At 40.2% G+C, this 22477-nt stretch overlaps 1 protein-coding gene across 3 annotated transcripts; it reads right to left on the bottom strand.

Moving 5' to 3' along the window:
* Positions 1-736: 736 nt before the first annotated feature.
* Positions 737-20700, bottom strand: ntng2 (netrin G2). Of its 3 annotated transcripts, XR_002873893.1 has the most exons (14): positions 20495-20700; positions 19282-19667; positions 11317-11575; positions 10205-10350; positions 9847-10085; positions 9075-9247; positions 8978-9001; positions 3933-6090; positions 3670-3744; positions 3142-3309; positions 2939-2988; positions 1191-1334; positions 1003-1092; positions 737-935 (listed from the first exon to the last, which is right to left on the bottom strand). XR_002873893.1 is itself a non-coding variant. In XM_020705618.2 (5 exons), exons 1-5 carry the CDS (start codon positions 3788-3790, stop codon positions 808-810), a joined length of 651 nt encoding a protein of 216 aa, XP_020561277.2. In that variant the 5' UTR covers positions 3791-3973; the 3' UTR covers positions 737-807. The 3 variants fall into 3 exon arrangements, 1 of the variants encoding a protein (XP_020561277.2); XR_002873892.1 differs by lacking the exon at positions 2939-2988; XM_020705618.2 differs by lacking the exons at positions 2939-2988; positions 8978-9001; positions 9075-9247; ... (3 more) ...; positions 19282-19667; positions 20495-20700 and having other exon boundaries at positions 3670-3973.
* Positions 20701-22477: the final 1777 nt, after the last annotated feature.

Raw genomic sequence — 22477 nt, 5'->3', positions numbered from 1 at the left:
ACACCAAAGATTTTCAGACATGTTTGAAATTAATAAAGTTTGGCCTCAATTACAAAAGTGGTTTATTCAGACATACCTTTGGTTTGTCTGAAGATTAATAACCCCTCTTGTTAAAGTAAAATATGTCCAACCCAAGAGGCCCTCAGCTCTCATCTGTCTGCCTAGCTGTTGGACAGGACAAGTTAAAAAACAAACAAAAAAAAAGGAACAAATGACTTATATTCTGTCATTCAGCTGCATTTGATTCAATGTATCTTATTTCTTTCAAGTTGCACTTCAACCTATTTTATTTTACATTTGTGGACCTGTAAAAAACTGAATAAAACTTGTATAAAACTAACCGTTCTGCAGCATCATCTTTACATCATCTCCTTCATGGTTGCCTTAGTTGTGGAAATAGTAGGAAAACAGAATATTTGAACGCACTCATTTGCTCAATTTGCTCAATTTTTGCTCCGTTCAGTTATAGCTTCTTTTCTTTCGCCATTTACCAAACACCTGGTCAAACGTTTATTATCTTTGTCTCTTTACGTTCACTTCCATATAACAATTCTGCTTTGCACATTTATGACTTTTATTCATGCTTTTTGTAGCAAATCAAACAGATTAAGACCAAATCTTTGTTATGGAGAGCACCTGACTGGTGGTGTAAATGAAAAACTATTATTAGGATTTTTTTTTTTTTATTATAGGAAGAGTTTAGAATGTAGAAAATAAATCAGAAACTCTTTTCAGGTTCATTCTGTCTAGAATTTTATTAATCTGTGATCCAACCAGTAGGTGTGACTTAAAGTCAAAGGCAGAGGATCAACGGAGGCAGGTGATCAGACCAAGACTTAGCAGGTATAGCTGTGATGTCAGTGAGGAAGAGGAGCCTTTAGCATTTTCTTGGCATTTGTTGTTCTTCAGACAGACGCTGCGCTCACAGAACGGACCTGCAGACACAAAGCATCACCATGACAACTAACATTTCCCACATCATCATCCACACATCCTTTTTACCTGTGAACTTTTCTGGACAGACGCAGCGCTGGAAGTCTATGCAGGTCCCACCGTTCTGACAAATCAACTGTTCTGAGTCACACAAGTTCTCTGAGGGAAGGAAGACAGTTAGAAATTGTATTCAGATTTGTCATAGTGGTAGCTAACAATTGTTCTTTTAAGGAGTTCTGCTCCTCCCACTTTCTTACCTGTGCATCCAGCTCCGTCTCCTCTCCAGGTGTAGCCAGATAAACAGGAGTCACAGCTCCTCCCTGTGGTTCCACTCTTACAGCTGCAGAGACCGGACTCTGAGCAGTATGGAGACGTGCTGCCCACTGTGCTGCACTCGCATTCTGAGAACAAACACACACGTCTGTTTCTCCATCATCTTCAACAGGTGTGGGAAAAGAGGAGGAGATTTCACTCCTTTTGAAGAGCATTGTCGATCAAACGGCTTCTTACGGCACTGCCGGCACAATGTTGTTTACTTTTACTTTTAGTAATATAATATATTCACAAAGAAATTATTTGGTCCCAGATTTATTTCAACCTCAATGAAAGCGTTGTTCAAGGGAAATTAAATTGTAACCAAATTATCATCAGAACCTCAATATTTCATCCATAACGGAAAATCATTATTGTTTTTTTAGGGTTTTGTGAATCAGAAATGAATCTGCAGGAAAGTAAAATGTTTAAAAATCTTTAAAAAAATAAATATAATATAATGTATGACAAATACATTTCGTAAAAACACATGAGCCAAAATCAAAATGCAATGCAAACACAGAGGCTGTACCTTGTCTTTGCACACTTTTAACTTTTTAAATTTCATAATGTACTATAAGTTTTTTGTAAATGCAATGGTAGTAAGTTGCTTTTATATGTATTAAAATGAAATGTGAAATAGGTCAAGTTTCATTAAGTGATGTAAACTTTTAGGATTTCTGCTCTTTGCAGTGTGTTTTGGTGGTATGGTTCGTCACCAATATAATGGAAGTTGTTTTTATCAGATCCCTCTCCACCTTGACATATTAATTCTGTGCAGAACTTTAACCAAGGCTTTCTACTTCCTCCCAAAAACATTCTAAGCCTTTCTGACCAATTTAAACCTGCTTATGTGATTTCCTCAGAACCTGCTTTGCCTTAAAGCAATGAAAATTGTGTTTTTGGTGTTTTCAACATGTTCTTGTAGCTTTTTTACTATGATGGAGGACATTAATACAGAAAATTAAGCCTAAAATGAGATTTCTGAGTTTGTCTTTTTTCAAAACATAAATCAGGAGCAGACGAAAAAATGCTGTTAGAAAAAGCCCATTGCAATGACATACAGTAGGTGCTACATTTGGCAGGGCACAAGCTCCCTGCTCTGCTCCATTCTGACGCATCCGCTTGTAGACAAATAGATTCATGTTTGTCTTTGTTTTCCTTTTCTGAGCTGACATCTGGGTCAAAACTCTACGGCTGGATAACTTTAATATTGCTCGCCATTGTGTTGCAGCTTTAATGTCAGGTTGGGATTGTGAGAGCTGTAGACAAATGGAAAAGGATTTAAAAAAAGGGTGATGGGAAGGGGAGGCTGGCTTACTTTGCGGCAACAGTACCGCCCACAACTCAGGGGGTGAATTTCTAGTTAACTACTGCCGCTCTGCAGAAACTATGTCCTGGAAAACGACACAGATTTTTTTCAATTTTGGCTATGATTAAAAGGACTCATGATTAAAAGTCCACTAGGAATACTTTTACAAATTGTCAAAAAGATGATTGGAGTGGGACTTTAAGGTCTGTATGTATTAAACTGAAAAAAAAAAATTGATAACCATGTAAAACATTTTGCAGTTGAAACACATTAGATTCTATCTTTTAAAAGAGCAAAACAATAAATGTACTTGGCTGTCTTAATGATTTATGAAGCATTTTGTGGTTTCAGAGACAAAGTGAACAAGAATCATCCACAAACCAGATCTAAGGGATTCTATGATTATCTGCTGCTTCCTCAAATTGGCAAACCTTAACAAAAGACAAAAAGTGGCATTAGTTCTTGACCTAATGTTAATGATTTGTTTTTTCCAATCTGTTTTTTTCCTTTTTTTCCATAAGATCTACACAGATTATATTCCAACACTGAAGAGTGGGTTTGTGTGTAGCATGAGCAGTACTAACCCAGACAGATGTTTTCATCCTCCAACGGCAATTCTATGTTTCTGTAGTAACCAAGGCGACAAAACTGACAGTTCTGCCCTCGCGTGTTGTGCTTACAGCTCACACATGTGACCACGTTGACAAAGTCAATGTAGCTGCATCGGTTTGAGTGACCATTACACTCACAATCTGTCACAAATAAACACACAATTAGAAGCTATAACAGATCCCAAAGTACTCCTGTATAATAACTAGGCTCCACCTTACAAAAAACAACATAAACACTGAAGTGAAAAGCAACTTACTTAACTGTTTTTCTTTTTATTCTAAACCTGTTAATGCTGTTATGTTTGTGTTACTGCGGGCTATAGAGTATTCTAAAGGATGGGAGGCAAGGTTTCAATTCAGACAAAGCAGGAAACTGTTTCTGTTGGGTATGATTAACTGAGTAAAGAAAATGAACATGTTCTCAATTTGAAGCCTATTTTCTTTAGAGGTCTTTAATAGGGGGGCTCTGGTATACTGGAGCTAGAGTGTGGGATGACTTACCCTGAAAGTTGACATAAATGATTTTTGAAAGCTGACTAAACTTTGGTCCTCCTGGAATCAGAATCTTCTGGGTTGCTTTAGACACAAAGCAAGTTGGGTAGTCGTAAAAGTAACAAGGCATAAGGGCAAAAATGTTAAAAAGAACTATACTATAACTAATTCATGTGACTTACCACTGCTAACTAATATTCTTACCACAGCTAGAACCAAATAAACACTATTCTCAGTGGAGTATAGCCATTTTTTGTTGCTAACTTTTGTACCTTTTTTCTCTAAGTCCTTGTCTTCCTTCGTCTTGCTTTTTTCTTCCTTTTTCTCCTTAGTTTTCTCTTCAGAAACATTGACAGTTTAGTTCATCAGGTTTAGAATGTATTTCCATCATAAAACTTTTCAAAACGGCTGAGTCTTTTACTTTAAAACATTTTTCAGTACCTTTTTCCTTCTTTTGCTCTCCTGTTCTCTTTTCACTGGAATCTTTCTTTTCTTCAGGCTTTTCTTTTGTTGCTTCTCCAGCTAATTCCTCCTTAGAAGAATCTCCTTTCCTATCAGGTTCTAGATTGCCATCAGGCACTTGTTCGGAATTTTTTGATTCTGATATCTGTTCAGGTTTTTTCGCAGGGTTAGAAGGCTCTGTCATGGCAGGAACTGTACCTGTTGCCACATCATCAACTCCAGAGGGAGGTAATAAAGGCTCTTCCGTTTCCATTGGGGCTTTAGGGACACTGTCAGGGGAGGCTACTACTGGAGGAACCCCAGCGACAGGAAGTAAATCAGAATCTGTTGAGGCATCAAGGGCTCTAGAGGACAACTCTGCATCAAGAGAAGACTTGACAGGAGGGGGCGCATTGAGAACCGACACATCAGATTCAGGAACGGCGGCTAAAGTTTCTGGAATTCTGGAGGGTGGTAGCTGTGGAAGTACATCCAATGGGGGTGCCTCAGAAACAGGGTCACTGGAAAAAGGTGCATTTGTTGAAGTGTCTTCTGTCTTTGGCTGTAGCCCCTCTTGAGGGACTTCCAATAAAGAAAGGTCCACTGAAGGATTTGGAATAACAGAAGATGACTCAGATGGAAGCTTGTCTACCAAAGTGACATTTGTCCCAGATTCTTTTGGAGACGGTGAACTAAAAGCTGGTGTATCAGTAGATTGTACTTCCAGTGGAACATCAGGCAACGGCATCTCTGGTGGTGGTTCATCAGGGAATGGTACAACAATTGATGGTACATCAGGAGAAATCATATCCAGAGCTGGTTCTGTCAATACAACACCTGGACGAGATGTGTCTAGAAATGCTGTGTCTGGAGGTAATGTACTAAGAGGAGGTATATCAGAAGGTGCATCTGAAGATGATACATCAGGAGTTGATCCATCCAGAGGAGGTAATTCCAGGGATGGTTCTCCCAGTGGTAAATCTGTACGAGGTATATCGATGCCAAAGTCAACAAGAACAGAAGTGGGGTCAGCTCCTGCTGTAGGTGGAGCATCTTCTACTTGACTAGTTGAAACAGTTCCAGTGAGGGGAATATCTTCAGATGAAACCTTGATACCAGTTGTGGTAGCTACTAGAGTTTTTAATTGATCTGGAATAGTAGCTGTTGATACTAAATCAACAGAAGGTGGAGTGACAGTTATCACCAGAATGGCTTTTTCAGTCCCAGAGAAGGCAAGGTCAGAATTGGCCAGTGTCACTGGATCAGACATGGGTGCCCCCTCATCTATGCTACTTCCTGGGATTTGGGGGATTTTTATTACTAAGGTGGAGATACTAGTGGTAAGACTGGGATCAAGGGTGTTCCCAGTACCCAGAGTTGGACTACTTGATGTAACTGGGTTCAATGAAGGTCTGTTTTCATTGCTTGGATCGGGAAATGGAGTGGAATTTTCAACACTTAAAGTACTGCTGATACTAGTAGAGGCTGCATTGCCACTATCAGAACTTGTAAAAGAGTCTGGGGATAAGCCATTGTCAGAAATTTGATCTTCAGCAGTAGTACTACTTAAATATTTAGTGGAACTATAAACAGGTGTGGATGTACCGGTATCCCTACTATCCTCAGTGTTAGACATGTCAATGTCATCAAGGGGACTTTTTGTTTCTGCAGCATCAGTACTCCACAGGTCAGTCATGGTAAAAGTACTGGCTAATTCTGTAGAAGAGCCTGCTTGGTTTGTATCAGTAGTCATTGCATACATAGAAATAGCTGAAACACTATCTGTAGTTCGTGAGGGGGAAGTAGTTGTACTGTCAGTTACTGCAGTGATGGGCCCAGCAGCAGTGTCTGCGTCAGTCATTGGGGTATTGCCATCAGTTACAGATGAAGGTGACCTAATAAAGTCAGTGGTGGTGGGAGTAGAGTCAGTCATTCCATCTGATGAGGCAGAAGGTCCATCAGATGCTGCTGAGTTAGAGTCATCAGCCGCTGTCAGAGAAGAAGAGTTAGGTCTCTTTAGTTAATCTTCTCTTCATATACTGACAGAGCTGTGTAGAGCACAAAAATGGGGGCTTTTCAGCTTAATATATTTTATCATCGTCTTACATACCATCTGTTTGGCTGGCAACATTTTTATATGGATTTTTTTATATATTGCAAGACACTTTACTGCATCATACATCTTATTTAATTATTGTAGAGAAGTACCTCTTCTACAAAAAAAAATAAAATAATACAAAAAGAGAACGCTACAGTGGGCAGCTGTTATCAGTCATGTTAAGTTGTAATTCCCTGACTCCATTGAATTTAGTGTACTCTTTAACCTCAACTGGTAAAATAATCTGTTTTCTAGAGAAATTATTTGAATAGATTGTTTACAATGGGATTCCAGGTTTCATTTTTTAAATTCTTTCTCTCACAGTGGAAGTGTGCATATGACAAACTTTACAGATCATTTTTTCAAGTGGGACATCTTGTAGGATCAGTGACATGCAAATACTCTTTTTTGCCGCACTTTATATGCAGAGGAGTTATACTTGACTCAATGACAGCAAAATGTATTAGTCCTATAATGACAAATAAAGACAAATTTTGCATTCACACCAAAGATGATTCACATGACAAATTTGCAACTGCCGCCTCTGTTGTTCGTAAACTTGACTGTATATCTGCATCTTATATACAGACAATGCATGAAAATCACAGATAATGTTGAGAGATCAGTTATTTTTTTCAAGATCTATACAAAAACATTGATAAAAATGTCTCCAATGTCTAGGTTCATGAGATCATTTAGAGACTGTCCCAGTACAGTGAGGTTCACCATCCACTGCAGGAGCTGCATCTAAATGATGGCTGCTTTCACCAATACTTCCTTCTCCTTATGACCAAGCTTGACGTCTTGCTGTTCCACATTAGTCAGAGGGTGAAAATATAAAAATAGAAATAAAATTAGAAGGCCTTTTTATAATTGTCGCGATACAAATAAATAAAATATCATAAAGTTCAAGAGGAGAACAATCAGATTCTCCTCCATGTTGGTTTAGGACTCTATCCACTGGTACATTATCAACACGTCAAAGCTGAATCCCTAGTTGGTTTATGCAGCACAAAATCTTTGCCAAAGTTCAAATATTTGAAATATGGAAACATTGCATGGCGACACCCATAAAGGGCTACACCTCTGATCGCATCTGTACATTGACTGAAAATAGAAACTTAGCATCCCTGTTGCGTGAATCAAATTTGGTGTGAACATGGTTTAAGATAGTCATTGTCCACACATGAGCTTGACAGCTGCATTATTAGGCTGTTTTTAGTTTTTAAAACCATTCACGTTGTGCTATATCTCATTCATTGAAACTGTTGTTGAACTCTTGGTTCATTCAGAAGTAGTTTTGTAACAGTTTGCCCGTGCTTTGTCACTATCTCATTTCTCATGGTAGACTTATGGAAACTGTTTGTTGATGTACTGTATGTGTTGCACTTCCCAGACTCTGGTGCAGTGAGAGGTGCTTTACTAAAAGTCAATACTGCTGTTCTTCCATCCTGGCACTGTGGTAGCGTACACACACACATATTTTCTGCTCACTGACCGTGTTTTTTGTTTACAGACATCTACACACCAAATGCTGATTAGTTTATGAAATTGGTCAGCACCACCTGGCTGTAGCTTTCCTTTGTCATGCCCTGTTAAATGAAAAGGTCTGGTTTTCACACCCTTTTTCTTTTGTTTTAATTTAAAGTTAACAAATAACTACTTATGAATTCATGTTGTGATTATCCTAGTTTGCTAGTATTACAATTATGAACTCAAACAATGACAGCAGCTTAGGTTTTTCAAAACATACAGTATCAACAACTGTTTTGTTGTGATATTGTGCAATAAATTCTTAGTGGCCGGTTATTCAATGGCAGACAAGAAAGAGGCAGGCTAGAAATGAAATAGCAGGATTTGTGTTCTAAACTTTTGTGATGAGTGATATGAGTAACCCATCACTTTTAAATAATATTTAGGAGCCAAATTATCCAATCAAAATTGAGTAAAACCCCCAGTCTGTGCTCTACAGAGGCCTTCGGTGGAATCCAACATAGGTCTACTTCCAGCTGAAGCCACACACTTGTAGACAAATCCCAACACTTTGACGGGATCTGTGTCCAGCAAGTTGTGGGTATTCAGCTGTTGTCACACTTGCACAACACAAGTACTTATCAGCCAAAAATATTGGATTTCTACTCTTTTATTTCAATGAGTTTTTGCTATGGTTGCATCTAGCTAGAGTTCTCTGTAGCCTCATATTTTCTTTGTTTAGCTGAAATGTATATTCTAAAGCCCCCAAAACATTTATTCTATAAGTATCTTAAATGTTTAAAGGTTTTTAAGAACATGGTTTGGGATTTTGAGATTCAGTTTAGGATAAATTGTTTAGAGGAAGGATTTTTGTAAAAGCTTGCTTTAGATGCATAACAAGCAAATAATGTCAGACTCAGCAGCACACCATGTGATGGAATGGTGAGAGTGATGTCCACACCACTCTCCCACAGCACAGTAAGCACGTTTTGATGCCAGGCAACCGATCAAATGACATATTCTGGAAACTATCTGAAAAGTTGTGATGCTAATACCACTCACTGTTTGGAAATGTTCACCAAATCAATTGTGAAGAGCCAAACTAATTTAACTTGACAGAAGAAAAGCTATGACGCACAGAGAATAACACCTAAAGGAACCAAAAGTAAATAAGTGTGGGTAAAGAATCTAAGGCAATTAAAATTTGTCCCATTATGCAACACTGGGGGGGTGGGGGTGGGGGTGGAGGGTTCACACAGGTAGATGGATACTAAACAGACAAATAAATAGCTTAACATGACTTACTGACTCCAGTTTCAGCTTGATTACCTGGAAAAACATGCATGGTTACAAACGTGAGTTTTTATTTGTGTGTGCCTTGTGAATGTATGTCGATGCGTACAGATATTGGCAGAGCCCCAGGGCAGGGGCAGGTATGATCCTGGTCTCCAGCTGTTGGATGTGAAACCTCCTCTGCAGCGTTCACAGTCCTGGCCTGTTGTATTGTGGTCACATTCACACTGCAGTGTTGCATCACGAAGCACACACTGAGATGCATGTAAATTACACTTACACCTGAGGAAAGAAACGCACAAACGCACATAATGAGCAATTTGACTGATCTTTAATGACATGCCCACCTGTAGTACAACTGATCGCTTGTACACAACCTGTTCTAAAAATCAGTGTTGTCCCAAACCTCAATCATTCATTTTCAGAATCCACTATATGCCTTATGTGGTCACCGGGTTTTGAAGCCAACCCAGCTACTTACAGTAGAAGTAATCTAACTGAAAGTTTCAAACATTTTGCTGAACTTCAGTTTTGTTAATAAAGGTTTTAAGACAGAATTTGACCAAAGTGTTGTTAGGTTTTTGTTTAGTTTTGTGTGGTTTAAAGATTGCTAGAGTTTAAAGTGATTGTATTTTTCCCCCTGTGGAATATGTCCTTATTTGTAACACAAACTATGAATTGGCTAAGAGTTAAGAGAGTAGAAAGACACCAGGAGACTTTTATAGTGCTTGATGGTTTTAGTTATTTGGGTAATGCAGAATGCAGAATGTCATAGTTAAATATCCACCAGAAATTTTGATAAGAAAAGCAAATCATTTTCAGGTTTGTCTTTTTGTGTATGTGTAAATGTGTCAGTTAGTGTAGTTGGATGTAGTCGTTACCTGGCTGGTATGTCGATGTTAGAAATAGCATAGAAGTACTTAAGCAAGTTATCTCTCTGAACATAGGTTCCTCCCAATGCTGGGCGGAGAAGTCGCAGACGAAGGTTAGTGAAAGTGAAGAAGTCCCGAAGCCCCATCATGGTCTCCATGCGGGTGTACAGAGCATCCATGTTAATGAGCTTTGCACCAGCAAACACACCAAAACGAGCGCGCACTTCAAACACTACATTCTTTTCCTCCTAAAAGGCAACAAAAGTTGAATTAGAGGCAGTATAAAAAATCTAAAAAAAAAACATTTAGGAAAGCATAAGAATGTTACAGGTTTCCAGAAAAACCCTTGCGGGGACCAGATACTCACTTTGGCTCCGACCCATCGGGAGTACTGCTCTGTGCAGATTACACGTGTTAAGTTACTTGGCGCTAATTCAGACACTCGTTTTGGCGACATGCCAAAGGTCTCTAAACAGTCGTCAGCATAGTATTGATATGGTTGCCAAGTCACACCTGCAACATAAAAGCAAAGTGATACCATTGTTTTACAACTCATTGACTCCAAAGCTGTTCCAGAAACACACACAGAGCTCAAGTGACACTTTTGTGGAGATGCTGTTGCCTTTAATATTTTATGTTCATAAATTCCATTGACAAAGTAAAGTAAGTAGGTGAAAGTGCTCCTCATTTTATCTGGTGTTCAATTAGTAGTAGTTTATCAAAGTTTTTTTTTTTAATAATCTAAAGCAACCTACCCGTTAGTTACAATTTTTAATTTACAATTTACATTTTTTACAATGTTGTGTTTCCTCTTGGCAAAAGGACACGAATGTCTGTCTTGGGTGGGATTAATGTGTAGGTCAGCCAAATTACTCCAGACAAAACTCATTCATTCATATCTTTATGAACGTTGCTTTGAGCACTGTTCAGGAGTCATGTTGGAACAAAAAGATGCCATCACCAGACTATTTACCCAAAGATTAAAGTCTAAAATATCTTAGTATGCGTAAAAAATTAGTTAATTTTACTGGAACTGCCACGTCCAGCCCAACTCCTAAAAAACCCAAAACCTTCCTCCTCAAAACTTCTTACTTGACAACATGAAAAGTAAACTGAGAGCTTTGTCTTTTGGAAAAGTCCCAGAGCAGGTATTTTGGGCATGTCCCACTGGGATGAGGCCCCCAAGGAAAACCCAGGGCACAAATGGAGAAGGATGTCTGAGCATCTCTGCTTAGGCTGTTGTCCACTGACTTGACTCCAAATTAGCAATGGAAGATGGACTGATGTATGGATGGGTGATTGTATTCTAGATCAAATGTAGTGTACCTCTACAGAGTACCTCTATAGTGTACCTCAGCCACTCTGCCAATGCTTTTTTCAACCACACAAAATTTATCTTCAAGTACAAGTGCTGGCAATTTAATCACTTATGGCAGACTGTTCGATCTGCCCCTTTCAACTAGTCTTTGCCATCTTTACCTTTGTCCAGTGACTTCTCCAAAACCATACTTGTTGGTCGGCCATACTCAAAGGTGATAACAATGTCATCGACCACCTCCAGACTTTTGTTCCAGGACAGAGTGACATTGGCCTGTAGTGGTTCAGGATACCGAGACCAAGTGACCGTCTGCCAGTAGGTAATAAGACCGCCCCTTTCTTTGTCTCCCATTAGCTGAGGAGGGTGAGATAGGTCAGGGCTGGATGCATCACACTCATCGCTGCACATGTATGGATTCTCCTGTAAAAAACAAAAAACCATGACTGAATTATTGTGTTGTTGGCTGCAGTAGGTAACTCCTCAAACAGAGTATTGGAAATGTTTCCTGTAATCATCTTTGACTGAAGGTTTATTCAGACTGAAAAAGTCAGTTGGTCAAGATGGAGTCTGCTGAATTTGGTCCGGATCAAGTCCTGAACCTTACGCTCAGTCTGTATTCAGACTTCCTTTGAACAGGACTGTTCTGTTTTGGATCAAAGATTGCAAACTAAACTACGTGAATTAAGATCTTTTCTCTCATTAGCCAGGAATTGCGAGGGCGGGGGAAAGCAACAAGAGAAAGAATAATTGAAGTCCTCCACTTAGCAATTCTTGTTGAGATAGTTCCCTTTTTCCAACTTTATATTTCGCTAACCAATTTGGAACGTCTGTATCCACGTCACACTTTTCACTTGCTACTTTGGAGGCATGCTGCAAGCCAGTTACTGAGGAAACGATGGCTAAGAAGGTATGCTGATGAGTGTTTATGACGTATAGATTGTCGAGAAAACATTATAAGAAGTAATGTAAATTAATAAATAAATTAAAATAATTATAATCCTTGCTGTGTCTCATCATTTTGGTTGCTACCTTCCTACAGAACTACAATAAATGTGACTAATGGATGACCAGCGAGCCTGCTGTTGTAATACTTTTGACACATCCCCTAAATCAGGGGTCTGCAACCTGAGGCTCGGGAGCCACACATGGCTCTTTTATTCCTCCACTGTGGCTCTTTGGCTTTGAAGACAAATATTAAATACATTATTTTTTTGTAGTTTTTGTGGTGGAATATTATTAGAATATGCTTAAAACACACAGGATGTTCTGCAGCACAACAGTATAGTTGCTGTACTTGAAGTGTAGAATGGGATTTATATTTATTTAGATTTGTTTCTAAAAGTGGAATTTTAACTTAATTTTGACCTGCTTATATTTAATAATAAAAGGAGAATAAGGATGAAGATCCAACAAAGTTATAATGATAGAAAATGCTATCTTTGACTTTCCTGCATTCTTAATTCAAGTAAATCTGCTGCAGCAGATTTTTGACACAGGGTGTATTTTATTTTGAAAGGAACTTGCCGTTAAGAGTCAAATAAAATATTTATAGTTAGGAAAAATATAACATTGATATACTATTGTAAATAGCACAAGTTGAGTGTATTTTTCTAAATAATAACGTGGGAGTTTTTGGCTCTAGCTGGGTTTCAGTCCGTAAAAAACTGACCTAAATGGCTCTTTTAATGTTATAGGTTGCAGACCTCTGCCCTAAATGAATGCTCTGTCCCTTATTTTAGCAAATATGCAAAGTTTTAAATACATACACTCCTTTGTCAATAATATGTTATAAACTTTATTCGGAAAAAACGTTAGTTTTATTTTGAAAGACCTTCACAAATACTCACATTGAATTTAAACAAAGAGAGTTAGAGGTTGTCCCAACCAAATATCACATAATTACTGCACTTCTCTGAATGTTTGGTGGTGTTTTAGGACGAATATTGTTCTGCAACATTTGTGGAGATGACGACATAACAAAAATAGGTTTAGCTAAAGGGTTTATTAGGGCTGGAAGCCACCGGACCATGATGTGTACCATATTTGAAAGGTTGCGTTTGCTCTAAGACAGGGGAATCCAAACCTTTAGCAAACAGGGCCAGGTGAGAGGTAAAGAGTGTGGAGGGAGGAAAATGTATGAGGACCAAGTATTTGGTCTTACATTCTTCGAACTATTTTAATAACATTAAACTACAATCAACTATTTGTTAAACATTTTATTGCAATGACACGGGCCACTATCATGTCTTCACATTGAAAACAAATACATCTAAATACATCTTTACCAAAATTACTGTCAATTTTTCGCACCGTTCATTCCCAGTTAGCTTGTCGTAGAAAGCACGTCTTGGCTGGTAGTCTCTCAAATTGAACTGAAATTGAAAACAGCCACAGTCTCTTGACATATTAGGCAGTCCTTTGACTTATATATCTGAAAAAGATTTCCACTTATCCAGAACGTGATGGCCCTCACTGTCAATGTTTCTTTTTTATTTTGAGTTGACATTATAGAGATGAACTAGAAAGCGTCACAGAAGGATCGCACAACATTGTTGCCACCGGTTTACCATGACTTAAGACGTAATTTAGCCAAACACAATAAAGAAATTGTATACACTGATGCTGAAGGCCGCATATTATTAATTTTAGGAAAGGAGCCTGTGGCTCGGCGGACTCCTGAATGCGGTCCACATTTGAACTTTGGACATGCCTGCTCTAGAATCTAATTGAAAGACTTCACCTCTAGGACCATTTGAAAAATGCGGGAGTCCTAACAACAGCTTACTTGGGGGCAGCAAACAAGAGCTGACCAGAAAATTAAAAGTAGGAAGACGAAGAAAACTATCATATTTTATCCACCAGATCCAGTATCTGCAACCTTCAACAATAAAAAAAACAATTCTGTCTTGTTTCTCTGCAACCAAAACCCAGTAGGAGCCACAACACCTAAAACACTGCTTTGTATTTCCGTCATTACTAATATGAAATATATAAATTAGCTATTTTTTGCGTGAATAAAAAAAAAGTAGAAAGATATTTTGTTTTTTTCTATTTTTGATATTGGGTTTTATCTTTGATATAGCATATACGAGTACCCATTGAAATGAGGCATCCTGTCAAACAAAGATCATTCTGCTGCAGCAAAAGTCTGCTTTTGTAGGTTTATACTTACTTATGCTGTTAGCCCAGTATGAACAGTATTGTCTATGATCCTATAGAAAGAGCAAATAAAGTATAAATATATCATCTTTAGCCCCACTCCTCTGAACAACAGCTAAATATTGTTGTGCCACACAAGATTACATGTGCTTTGAGTTTTTATCTTTAATAATAATCAGAGCTTTTACAAGATCAGACTTTTTACCAAAATTCCGTGTAGTTCAGTATTTGAAATGTGTTCATTCTGTATAGATAAGTGAGGGCTGTGCACCTTAGTTTGCTTTTTTCTGTGATGGGTTTCTTGGCTTTAGTCAAGTTCTGTTCTGAGCTGTCCCTTTGTCACAGTCACAGACAGTTCAAGCAAATTAAGGAGCACTCACAAGGAATGGTAGATCAAGACACCGTGATTAAGTGGGATGTCAGCTATGTACAACACTTTATTTCCCTCCTTTCTTTGCAGGATAAAATCACCTCAGTGATAAATCGATGAGTCTAATTACAATTAGGACAATGCAAACCAAGTAACCCTCATTTTATTAGATTATAATCGTATGGGGGGACGGCTGTTTGACCACCGGGGGACAGTCTACCAGCTGTCCCCAACTTACCCCCTTCCTTATATAACCTCATATTAGGGTGAGGGGGTGGGGGGTCTAGCCTGCGATGCGCCTTGGGGGGGGGCTACTTGGGAGTGGCCCCCCTCCTATGGTTGCCGTATGGAGTGGGCCCCCCCTCTTTCGGTTTTATTTGCACCTTAGACATGTAGGGTCCTTGGTAGGGGGGGTGCTTGGACATCACTGCAAGCAAGCAGCAGATGTCCTCCTGGCACCCTACCCGCCAATTTTAACCGCACCTTAGACATTTAGGGCCCCTTGGTGTGGACGGTGAGGGGACATCACTGTGAGTAATCAGGAGATGTCCCCTTAGTTCCCTACTCGCCAATTTTAACTGCACCCCCCTTAGTACACACACCCCTCCCCCTTCAATATATACATTCAAACATAAACACACACACATGCACACAAACACCCTCTCAAACACCCATACACGCACACACATTTTACAAGGAAGGTGGGACCTGGGTCCATCTGTCCCCTACCCCTTCCCTGGTGGGGGGTGCGGGCCCCTTGGCGATGGCGGCCGTGTCCCTTGGGTGCCGGCTCCTTGGGCCCGGCGGTGCTCTCTCCGCACGGTGGGGGGGTTCATATTACACCTGAGCCGGGGGTGTTCGTGTCCCTGGGGGGTGGGTCCTGGTCCTTGCCCCTGGGCGCTGGGCCCCGCCAAACTTCCAACATGGCCGAGCCTGGTCGGGCCATATTTATAACATCCCTTGTGGGCCACCCTTTTTTCCCCGGGGTTCCCCCCTCCTGGGCGGGGGCGGCGGGCCCCTGCCTTGCTCCTACCTGGACCAACCGTGGGCCGGGTGGGTGGCTGCCTGGAGTGCGGAGCGGGTCTCCCTTGGGGGGTCCTGGCTCGTACCTGGGGTCGGGGCGGGGGGATGCCCGGAACTCCTGGGTGGTGGTGGGGTGCTCGTCTGGGGCTGTGGGCGTCCCTCTCCGGTGGGGCCCTGCGTTGGGCTCTTCCGGCGCGGCGGGGGGCTGCTTTCCTGGCTGGGCTGGGGCGGCGCTCTCTTTCCCTCTGCGCCTCCCTGCTCTCTGGCTCTGGGGGCCTCGCGGCGGTCCTGCTGGCCCTGGCATGGGTGGCGGTCTTGGTCGCCCGGGGGGCGGTTGTTCCCTGCCTGTTCCCGTGTGGCGTTGGGGGAATTCCGGCTGCCGCTGCTGCTGCGGCGGGGGTATGGGTGTGGGGGTGGCTGGGCGCTCCTCCTCCTTCTTTTCACATTCCACCATCCATTTTAGAAGAACATAAACACTCACCTGAGCACAGGTGTTAGCTCACCTTTGCACTAATAGTTTGCATGATTGAATGAATGAAAGATTTCACACTAGTTGGTTTAAAGGCATAGGTATGCGTTCGTGAACACTATCTGTTTTGTGTGCATGTTGACATGTGGACATTTTTGCGGCTAGCAGGTGTGTTGATAATATTTGAGTGTGTGTGAACAGGCTCCGCCCTTTTTGTACTACATTTGAACCGTACCGTAACGATAAACAACCAGTAAACCTGTCTGCTCTATGCTGCTTCATGGTCTTACCCCCCTTCCCCTCCTATTATCACCCCCCTACCCCCCCTCTCTCTAACGTCCCTCTCTCTTCTTCCCCTCTTTCCTTTTCCGTCCGGTCCAACACCAAAGATTTTCAAACATGATTGAAATTAATAAAGTTTGGCCTCAATTACAAAAGGGGTTTATTCAGACATACCTTTGGTTTGTCTGAAGATGAATAACCCCTCTTGTTAAAATAAAATATGTCCAACACAAGATGCCCTCAGCTCTCATCTGTTTGCCTAGCTGTTGGACAGGACAAGTTAAAAAAAAAAAAAAAAAAAAAGATTATAATCGTATGGATTTTCTTTAGCCATAGTCTCATAGTCACGTTTCTTTTAGTGTTTATTTTTTACATTACTCATAGTTAAAAGAACTTTCATCATTACTTTAGTTGACAATTGCCCAAAATTTGGTTTTAATTGTGAGACTAAAGCAGACCTGTAAGAATTTTTGTCAGGTGGTAACTGCTCTAAGACTGTGGAGCAGGATCTCATGCAGCCCCTGCGACAAAGTGATGAAGTATTGCTGGCGCTAATCCATTCTGAGTGTTGGAGGTTTATCCCGTAAGTTCATCTGCCCCTGCCAACTGTCACATCACAGCCACACAGTTTACCCGCGGTCAACCTACCAACTTTTAAATCAGCAGTCTTCATCCAATGAGGACTGGACACAGTCCAAGCTAATTCTAAAGCAGACCTCATGCTTGTACCTGTTAATGAAGTTAAATATTGTCACTTCACAATACCATGCTTTAATGTGGCCCCTTTGTAGCTGTTCACACCTGTGCTGCCGGAGACCTCCACGCTAATCTGATTACTCTGCCGACAGTTTTGTGGAGCGACCTCTGTTCAGCATCAATGTAATCTGATTACTCGGCTGACAGTCTGTGTCTCTAAGAGCCAAGATCCACATCCTCACAATTTCCTAGCAATATTAACGGTCTGATGGAGCTAAGCCTCATCATGAATGGGTCCACAGGGACGAACTGTTGTGTGCTTGTTATTGTAGGTCAGGCATCTCTTGCTGTTTTGGACCTTCAGTATATTTAAGAAACAAATCAATTATTTATGTCAGTTTTGTTTTGCTTCATTATCAATTTCACTAATCAATAATTCAGGATTCAATGGGCTTTCTCAAAGGAGCAATTAGACTGGCAGCAGGACACTGTCACTCATTAAGTGCTGGTTGGGACTCACTATCTGTGGCCGCGCAGAAGGTCACCAGGTGACTGACAGCATTTTGCTTTTTCACTGAAAATGGAGCTTCAAGACAGAAGAAGAGGAACAGAACCAGAGAAAGTTATGATTTCAATGAAAGAGGACCTGATGCATAAACATGTGACAAGAGAAGATAGACTCCATGTAGACAGATGATCCACCCTGGTGTTCCATAGTAGCAGCCATCTATAATGGTCATGAGGCACAGATATGTGTTACATATGAAGCTTTTTTTCATTATTGGGTTTGCCGTTTACATTTTGTAAACGTGCTGTTCAGCCTTTCTGCCTGTCATGCCTTAGTCAAATGCTCCAGTGCTGCGAGTTTTTGGGTTGCCCAGGCCAATGGAGGGTTTTAGACAGGTGCAATCGCATCTTGAGATGAACTCAGATGTGTCTTACAGTTTCCTTGGGGCTTGTGGGGCCACCTTAAGGGACGTCGTGCAAATGGGAAATCCCAATGTTGTGTGAATGGTAAGTAACCCATGACATCAAGTGATCCTGTCATGCGGTGTCCTTATGCACACTCTGGTTATTATTAAGATACATATACCGACTTTTTACTGTCTGCATGCAAATGCTGCACACACAGGGTTAGCAGGTGATATTTAAGATCCCGTAGGATGTCCACACAAGCTATACTGTGATCGACTAATTTGCTCATTTCTGTCTGGCTGCAAGTGTGGAGCATGCACTGAACACTTGGACAGCATTACCAGGCTCCTTGCAGACCACGGGCAGTAGGGGAATTGACCTCTGATTAGAAAATTGCAGGTTCAATTCCCGCCTTGCCTTCCTATGTGTTGAAGTGTCCTTGGGAAAGACATTAAACCCCACCATGACTCTGGTGGTAGGTTGGCGCCAGTGTTCGGCATAAGTGTGTGAATGTGTGTGAATGAGTAAATAGGACTGTGACTGTAAAGCATTTTAGAGGTTCGAGGAAGGTAGAAGAAGGGTTATAAAAGTATTTATCATTTACCATTTACACAGGTTTCAGAGGGGTTGAAAAAAATTGAAAAATCCGAACCACGTGTCTGCATCTACTTAACCTTAACTCACCCTTATGTATTGTTTAAGTGTTTACCATGACGTGTAACCTGCAGCATGTCCATAGAGAAAAATGTGCATGAACATTTTTGTCCTATGGGTTCACCGACTGGTCTGCGATCTTAAAATTTTGCTGCGGGGCCACCACCAGGGTAGCCCCTATCCACCTGTAAGGGCAGTAGTCAGCTGTACGGTTATTCTCTTTCAGAGTTTCACATAATTATTCATGTTTAGTGTTTAGATGTTGTTATCCTAAGTTTTAGAAGCCATAACCTTGTATTTTAACGCAGCATAAGTTGATGCACTTTCTGTATAAACAGTGGAAACATTCCTAACTCTGTTGGGTTCTGGTGGACTCCAGTAAAGTCGTTCAACTACACAACAGAATCAACATTTAACAGTCCAAGAGTTTTGTCAAAAACAAGAAAAAAATAAATATTATAAATAAGAAACATGAAAAGTCTAAAATCAGCAGGAATATTATTTGTCAAATGCACATTAGAGAGATTTTGCTTGTTTACTTGTTGGTTGTTTACTCACCAGAGTGCAAAACCTCTCTGGTGGGTTTCCACAGGTGATCCCTGGCGGGTCAACTCTGATCTGCATGAACTCTTTCATGTTCATTGGGGGGGGCTGACATGGATATAGCTCCCATCCGGGCACTGCTCCCAAGTTGGAGCGACACACGTCATACTGGCCACTGAACTGAGACCGACTCAGCGGAGACGAGAGGACGAGAATGAGGGCTAGGAGAGGGTGGGACTCGCAGCGAAGAGTCATTTTAGACATTCAGACGTCTCCTTCATCTCACTTTTACTCTCACCAAACCTACTGCAAACAAGTGGCTGCCATGGTTACTAATTTTATGTGGGTGGTTGTCATGACAACCAGGTGTAAATCTGTGAAATGTCCTGCCCACTTCCAATCTGTAAAAAAGAAAAAAGAAAAATCGGACTTAGCAGTCGGCAGAAAATCACAGCAGAGCCAGATCACTACACTACTGCACAGACCAAATCAGCTGTTTGTATCAGTTCCCTACATGTTTGGTGACGACGTGGTCTACGAAATACATTTTTGTTTTAGACCTTTCCGACCAAGGCACAAGAATATACCAATGTTTTTTTCTGTATTTGCTTAGAGCTGCAGTTACTTTGTTCTCTTTTAAATATTCTGATGGCACTTCTGAGCTTTTTCTCCTGCAAATAATAACTAAATAATTCTTCAAAGTCAAGTTAAAAAGTTAGAAAAAACTTTAAAACTGTCAAGAAAGTAAATCCTGAACCATTGGTTGACTAAAATTTAGGCATGGGGACAGCTTAAAATACTTTTAATGCCTTCCATTATTTGTTTACCACATAAATTGAGTATTTCTTTTTTTTAAACTACCATTGTTGTATCTATATCTGGAAAAAATTAAGAATTTCAATAAATTATTGGTTAAAAATATTGATAAAGATAATTAAATGTCAGCTTTGCTGAGAATTAACAAGAGTTTGCTGTTCTACTGTTATTCAGTTTTGCAATCGACACTAATTAAAAGGTAGTCAATTTAAGTGTACTTTACAAAAAGTGAGGCAGTATACTTGAAGTTTACTTTTCATAAAACATCTACTGCAATTAAGTCTGAAGAAGTATTTAGTCAGTATACTTTCTACACATAATTTGTGTATAGTATACTTGCCATGCGTATACTTAATAAAATAAACCTTAAGTGAACTACTTAATGCTAAAGGACACACAAATTTATGCTGACCTTTGCATCAGTCTCTGTCTCATCCAGGTCTCATCTACTCCCTTGCTTGTCCCCCGTAGAGTCCTGAATAAAGGTTAATTAAACACTCTTTCTTCTTTTGTTTGCCTTCTTCTCCAGCTTTTATCGCTTCTGTTGTCCTCCGTTTCTTTCTCCCTCTAATCTCCATCTACTTTTAATCCGCTCACTCCTCCTCTTCTCAGCGAATTAGAGAGAAATGTCCTGACAGCTGAAACTTAACTGAATCCTCAATGTAAGTCATCTCCTTCCACCCCCTGGTACTCCCCCCATCTCTCTATAAACCCTACCTTTTTTCACCTCCCTCTTCTCTTCACATATCTTGGTATCGACTTACATTCATTCATGAACTATTTACTGTATATCAGCGTAACATGACAATATCCCTCCCTCTCACCTTGAAAGGTAGAAGCAGAGGTAAAACAAATAAGAAAGAAAGTCTTCTTATGCATACATAAAGTCTACATATATTCACATGGATGGGAATGGTATTCTTCAACAAAATGCAACAAGGCACGCTCCATAAAGCAGAACTGATCCTTGAAAGATCCAGCTTGTAGACCACACCAAAGACTGTATATGACAACTGGACTGAGTGAGTGTGACGTCACACATAGAAAATTGGTTATTTCTGGTTCCGCAGCAAATTGAGGTAAATTCAGTCACCATTTTTTCACAAAACACCATGTTGGAGCCAGATGATGTCGGTAAGCAGTGATAGGTCCCAGTCAGTCTGAGTCGACATTTCTATGGCAGCCACTCTCGCCAGTCAAGAGTGAACTTGTTGGAAGACCAATAAAAGCGGGCTATGTAGAATCTGTCAATCATAAAAACATGACGTGAGACTACATACTTTTGTTGAGGCATCTGATAAGTCAGTGTATAACTTGAATAACTACAGAAGAAATATCATACAAAAATTAGGATTATCCAAAACATGATAAAAAAGTATCAGAGCAAGAATGGGTATTCTGGCAAATATACTGACTTTTAGCTGTTTATTTCTCAATGGAAGTCTATGAGATTCTACCTTCTATGAGTCAGCGGGTACTGCCTTTTTAGATTGCAAGGGGGTGAGGTCACTCAGTCCAGTTCTCTTATCCAGTCAATGGATTTGGACAACACTCTTGGCGCCTTCTTTAACCCTTGTGCTATCTTAGATGACCCCACCCTTACATTGACGTGTTCTCCCTACCATGACAAAGGTGGATAAAGGTGGAAAGATTTCATGTAATCCATGGACACCAGTGAAGATCACAAATCATTGAAGAAAAAAGGTTCAGAGCACTGTCCAGTGGGTCTAAATGACCCAACTCCCAATGTTAAAGTGCCTAGGATAGCACAAGGGTTAAAAACATATTTTTTGGGTGGACATATCATTAATTTGGTGGCCCTCTCTCAATTCATTCCCTTATTGGCCAACTCTTCTTTAATTTTGCTAGCAAAAAACTTTAGTCAGTTTGTTTATTGGTCTAGAAGTTCATTAGCCATTCCGAAAGTTTTGCTTATAAAAATGTATTGTTCTTTTGATCCTTTTGAATTCAGGATCTTGTCAATTTGGTCATGATCCAGGGCTAAATCTGTTAAAACTCACCAGTAAATTATGAGCTTTGCTTTTTAGCTCAGCTTTACAACAACACATCAATGCGATGTTGCATTTTCTGCTATCATTGCAAATACATCTAATGTAACCCTGATTGTAAAGTCCCAATCTGTCTTTTTCTAGGGCTGTGTCCAAATTCCCACCCTAACCCCTAACTATTTAGTGCCCTGGAAAAAGCAAGTTGGACACCATTCTCACAACTTTTATTTTTAACGCCAGATATGACGTCATTGATTTTAATGAATTTAAAATCGAATTAAAATTAATTTTAAATACATTTTTTGAAAAACATTGTTCAGACATTGTGGTCTATATTCTCCGATCTAGTGAGCATCGATGCACACTGGTTTCCCGCAGAGACTTCT

The sequence above is a fragment of the Oryzias latipes genome, chromosome 9, assembly GCF_002234675.1.
Source record: "Oryzias latipes chromosome 9, ASM223467v1".
In the NCBI taxonomy this organism is placed as follows: Eukaryota; Metazoa; Chordata; class Actinopteri; order Beloniformes; family Adrianichthyidae; genus Oryzias; species Oryzias latipes.
Note: the sequence above shows the minus strand (reverse complement) of the source record. Positions and strands in the feature narration are given on the sequence as shown.

Coding starts and splice junctions, on each gene's coding strand:
- ntng2 (XM_020705618.2), bottom strand. CDS start 3,790: ATGCCTTGTTACTTTTACGACTACCCAACTTGCTTTGTGTCTAAAGCA. Junction 3,310..3,669: donor CATTTATGTCAACTTTCAGG/GTAAGTCATCCC, acceptor TATTTGTGACAG/ATTGTGAGTGTAATGGTCAC. Junction 936..1,002: donor CTGTCCAGAAAAGTTCACAG/GTAAAAAGGATG, acceptor TTGTGTCTGCAG/GTCCGTTCTGTGAGCGCAGC.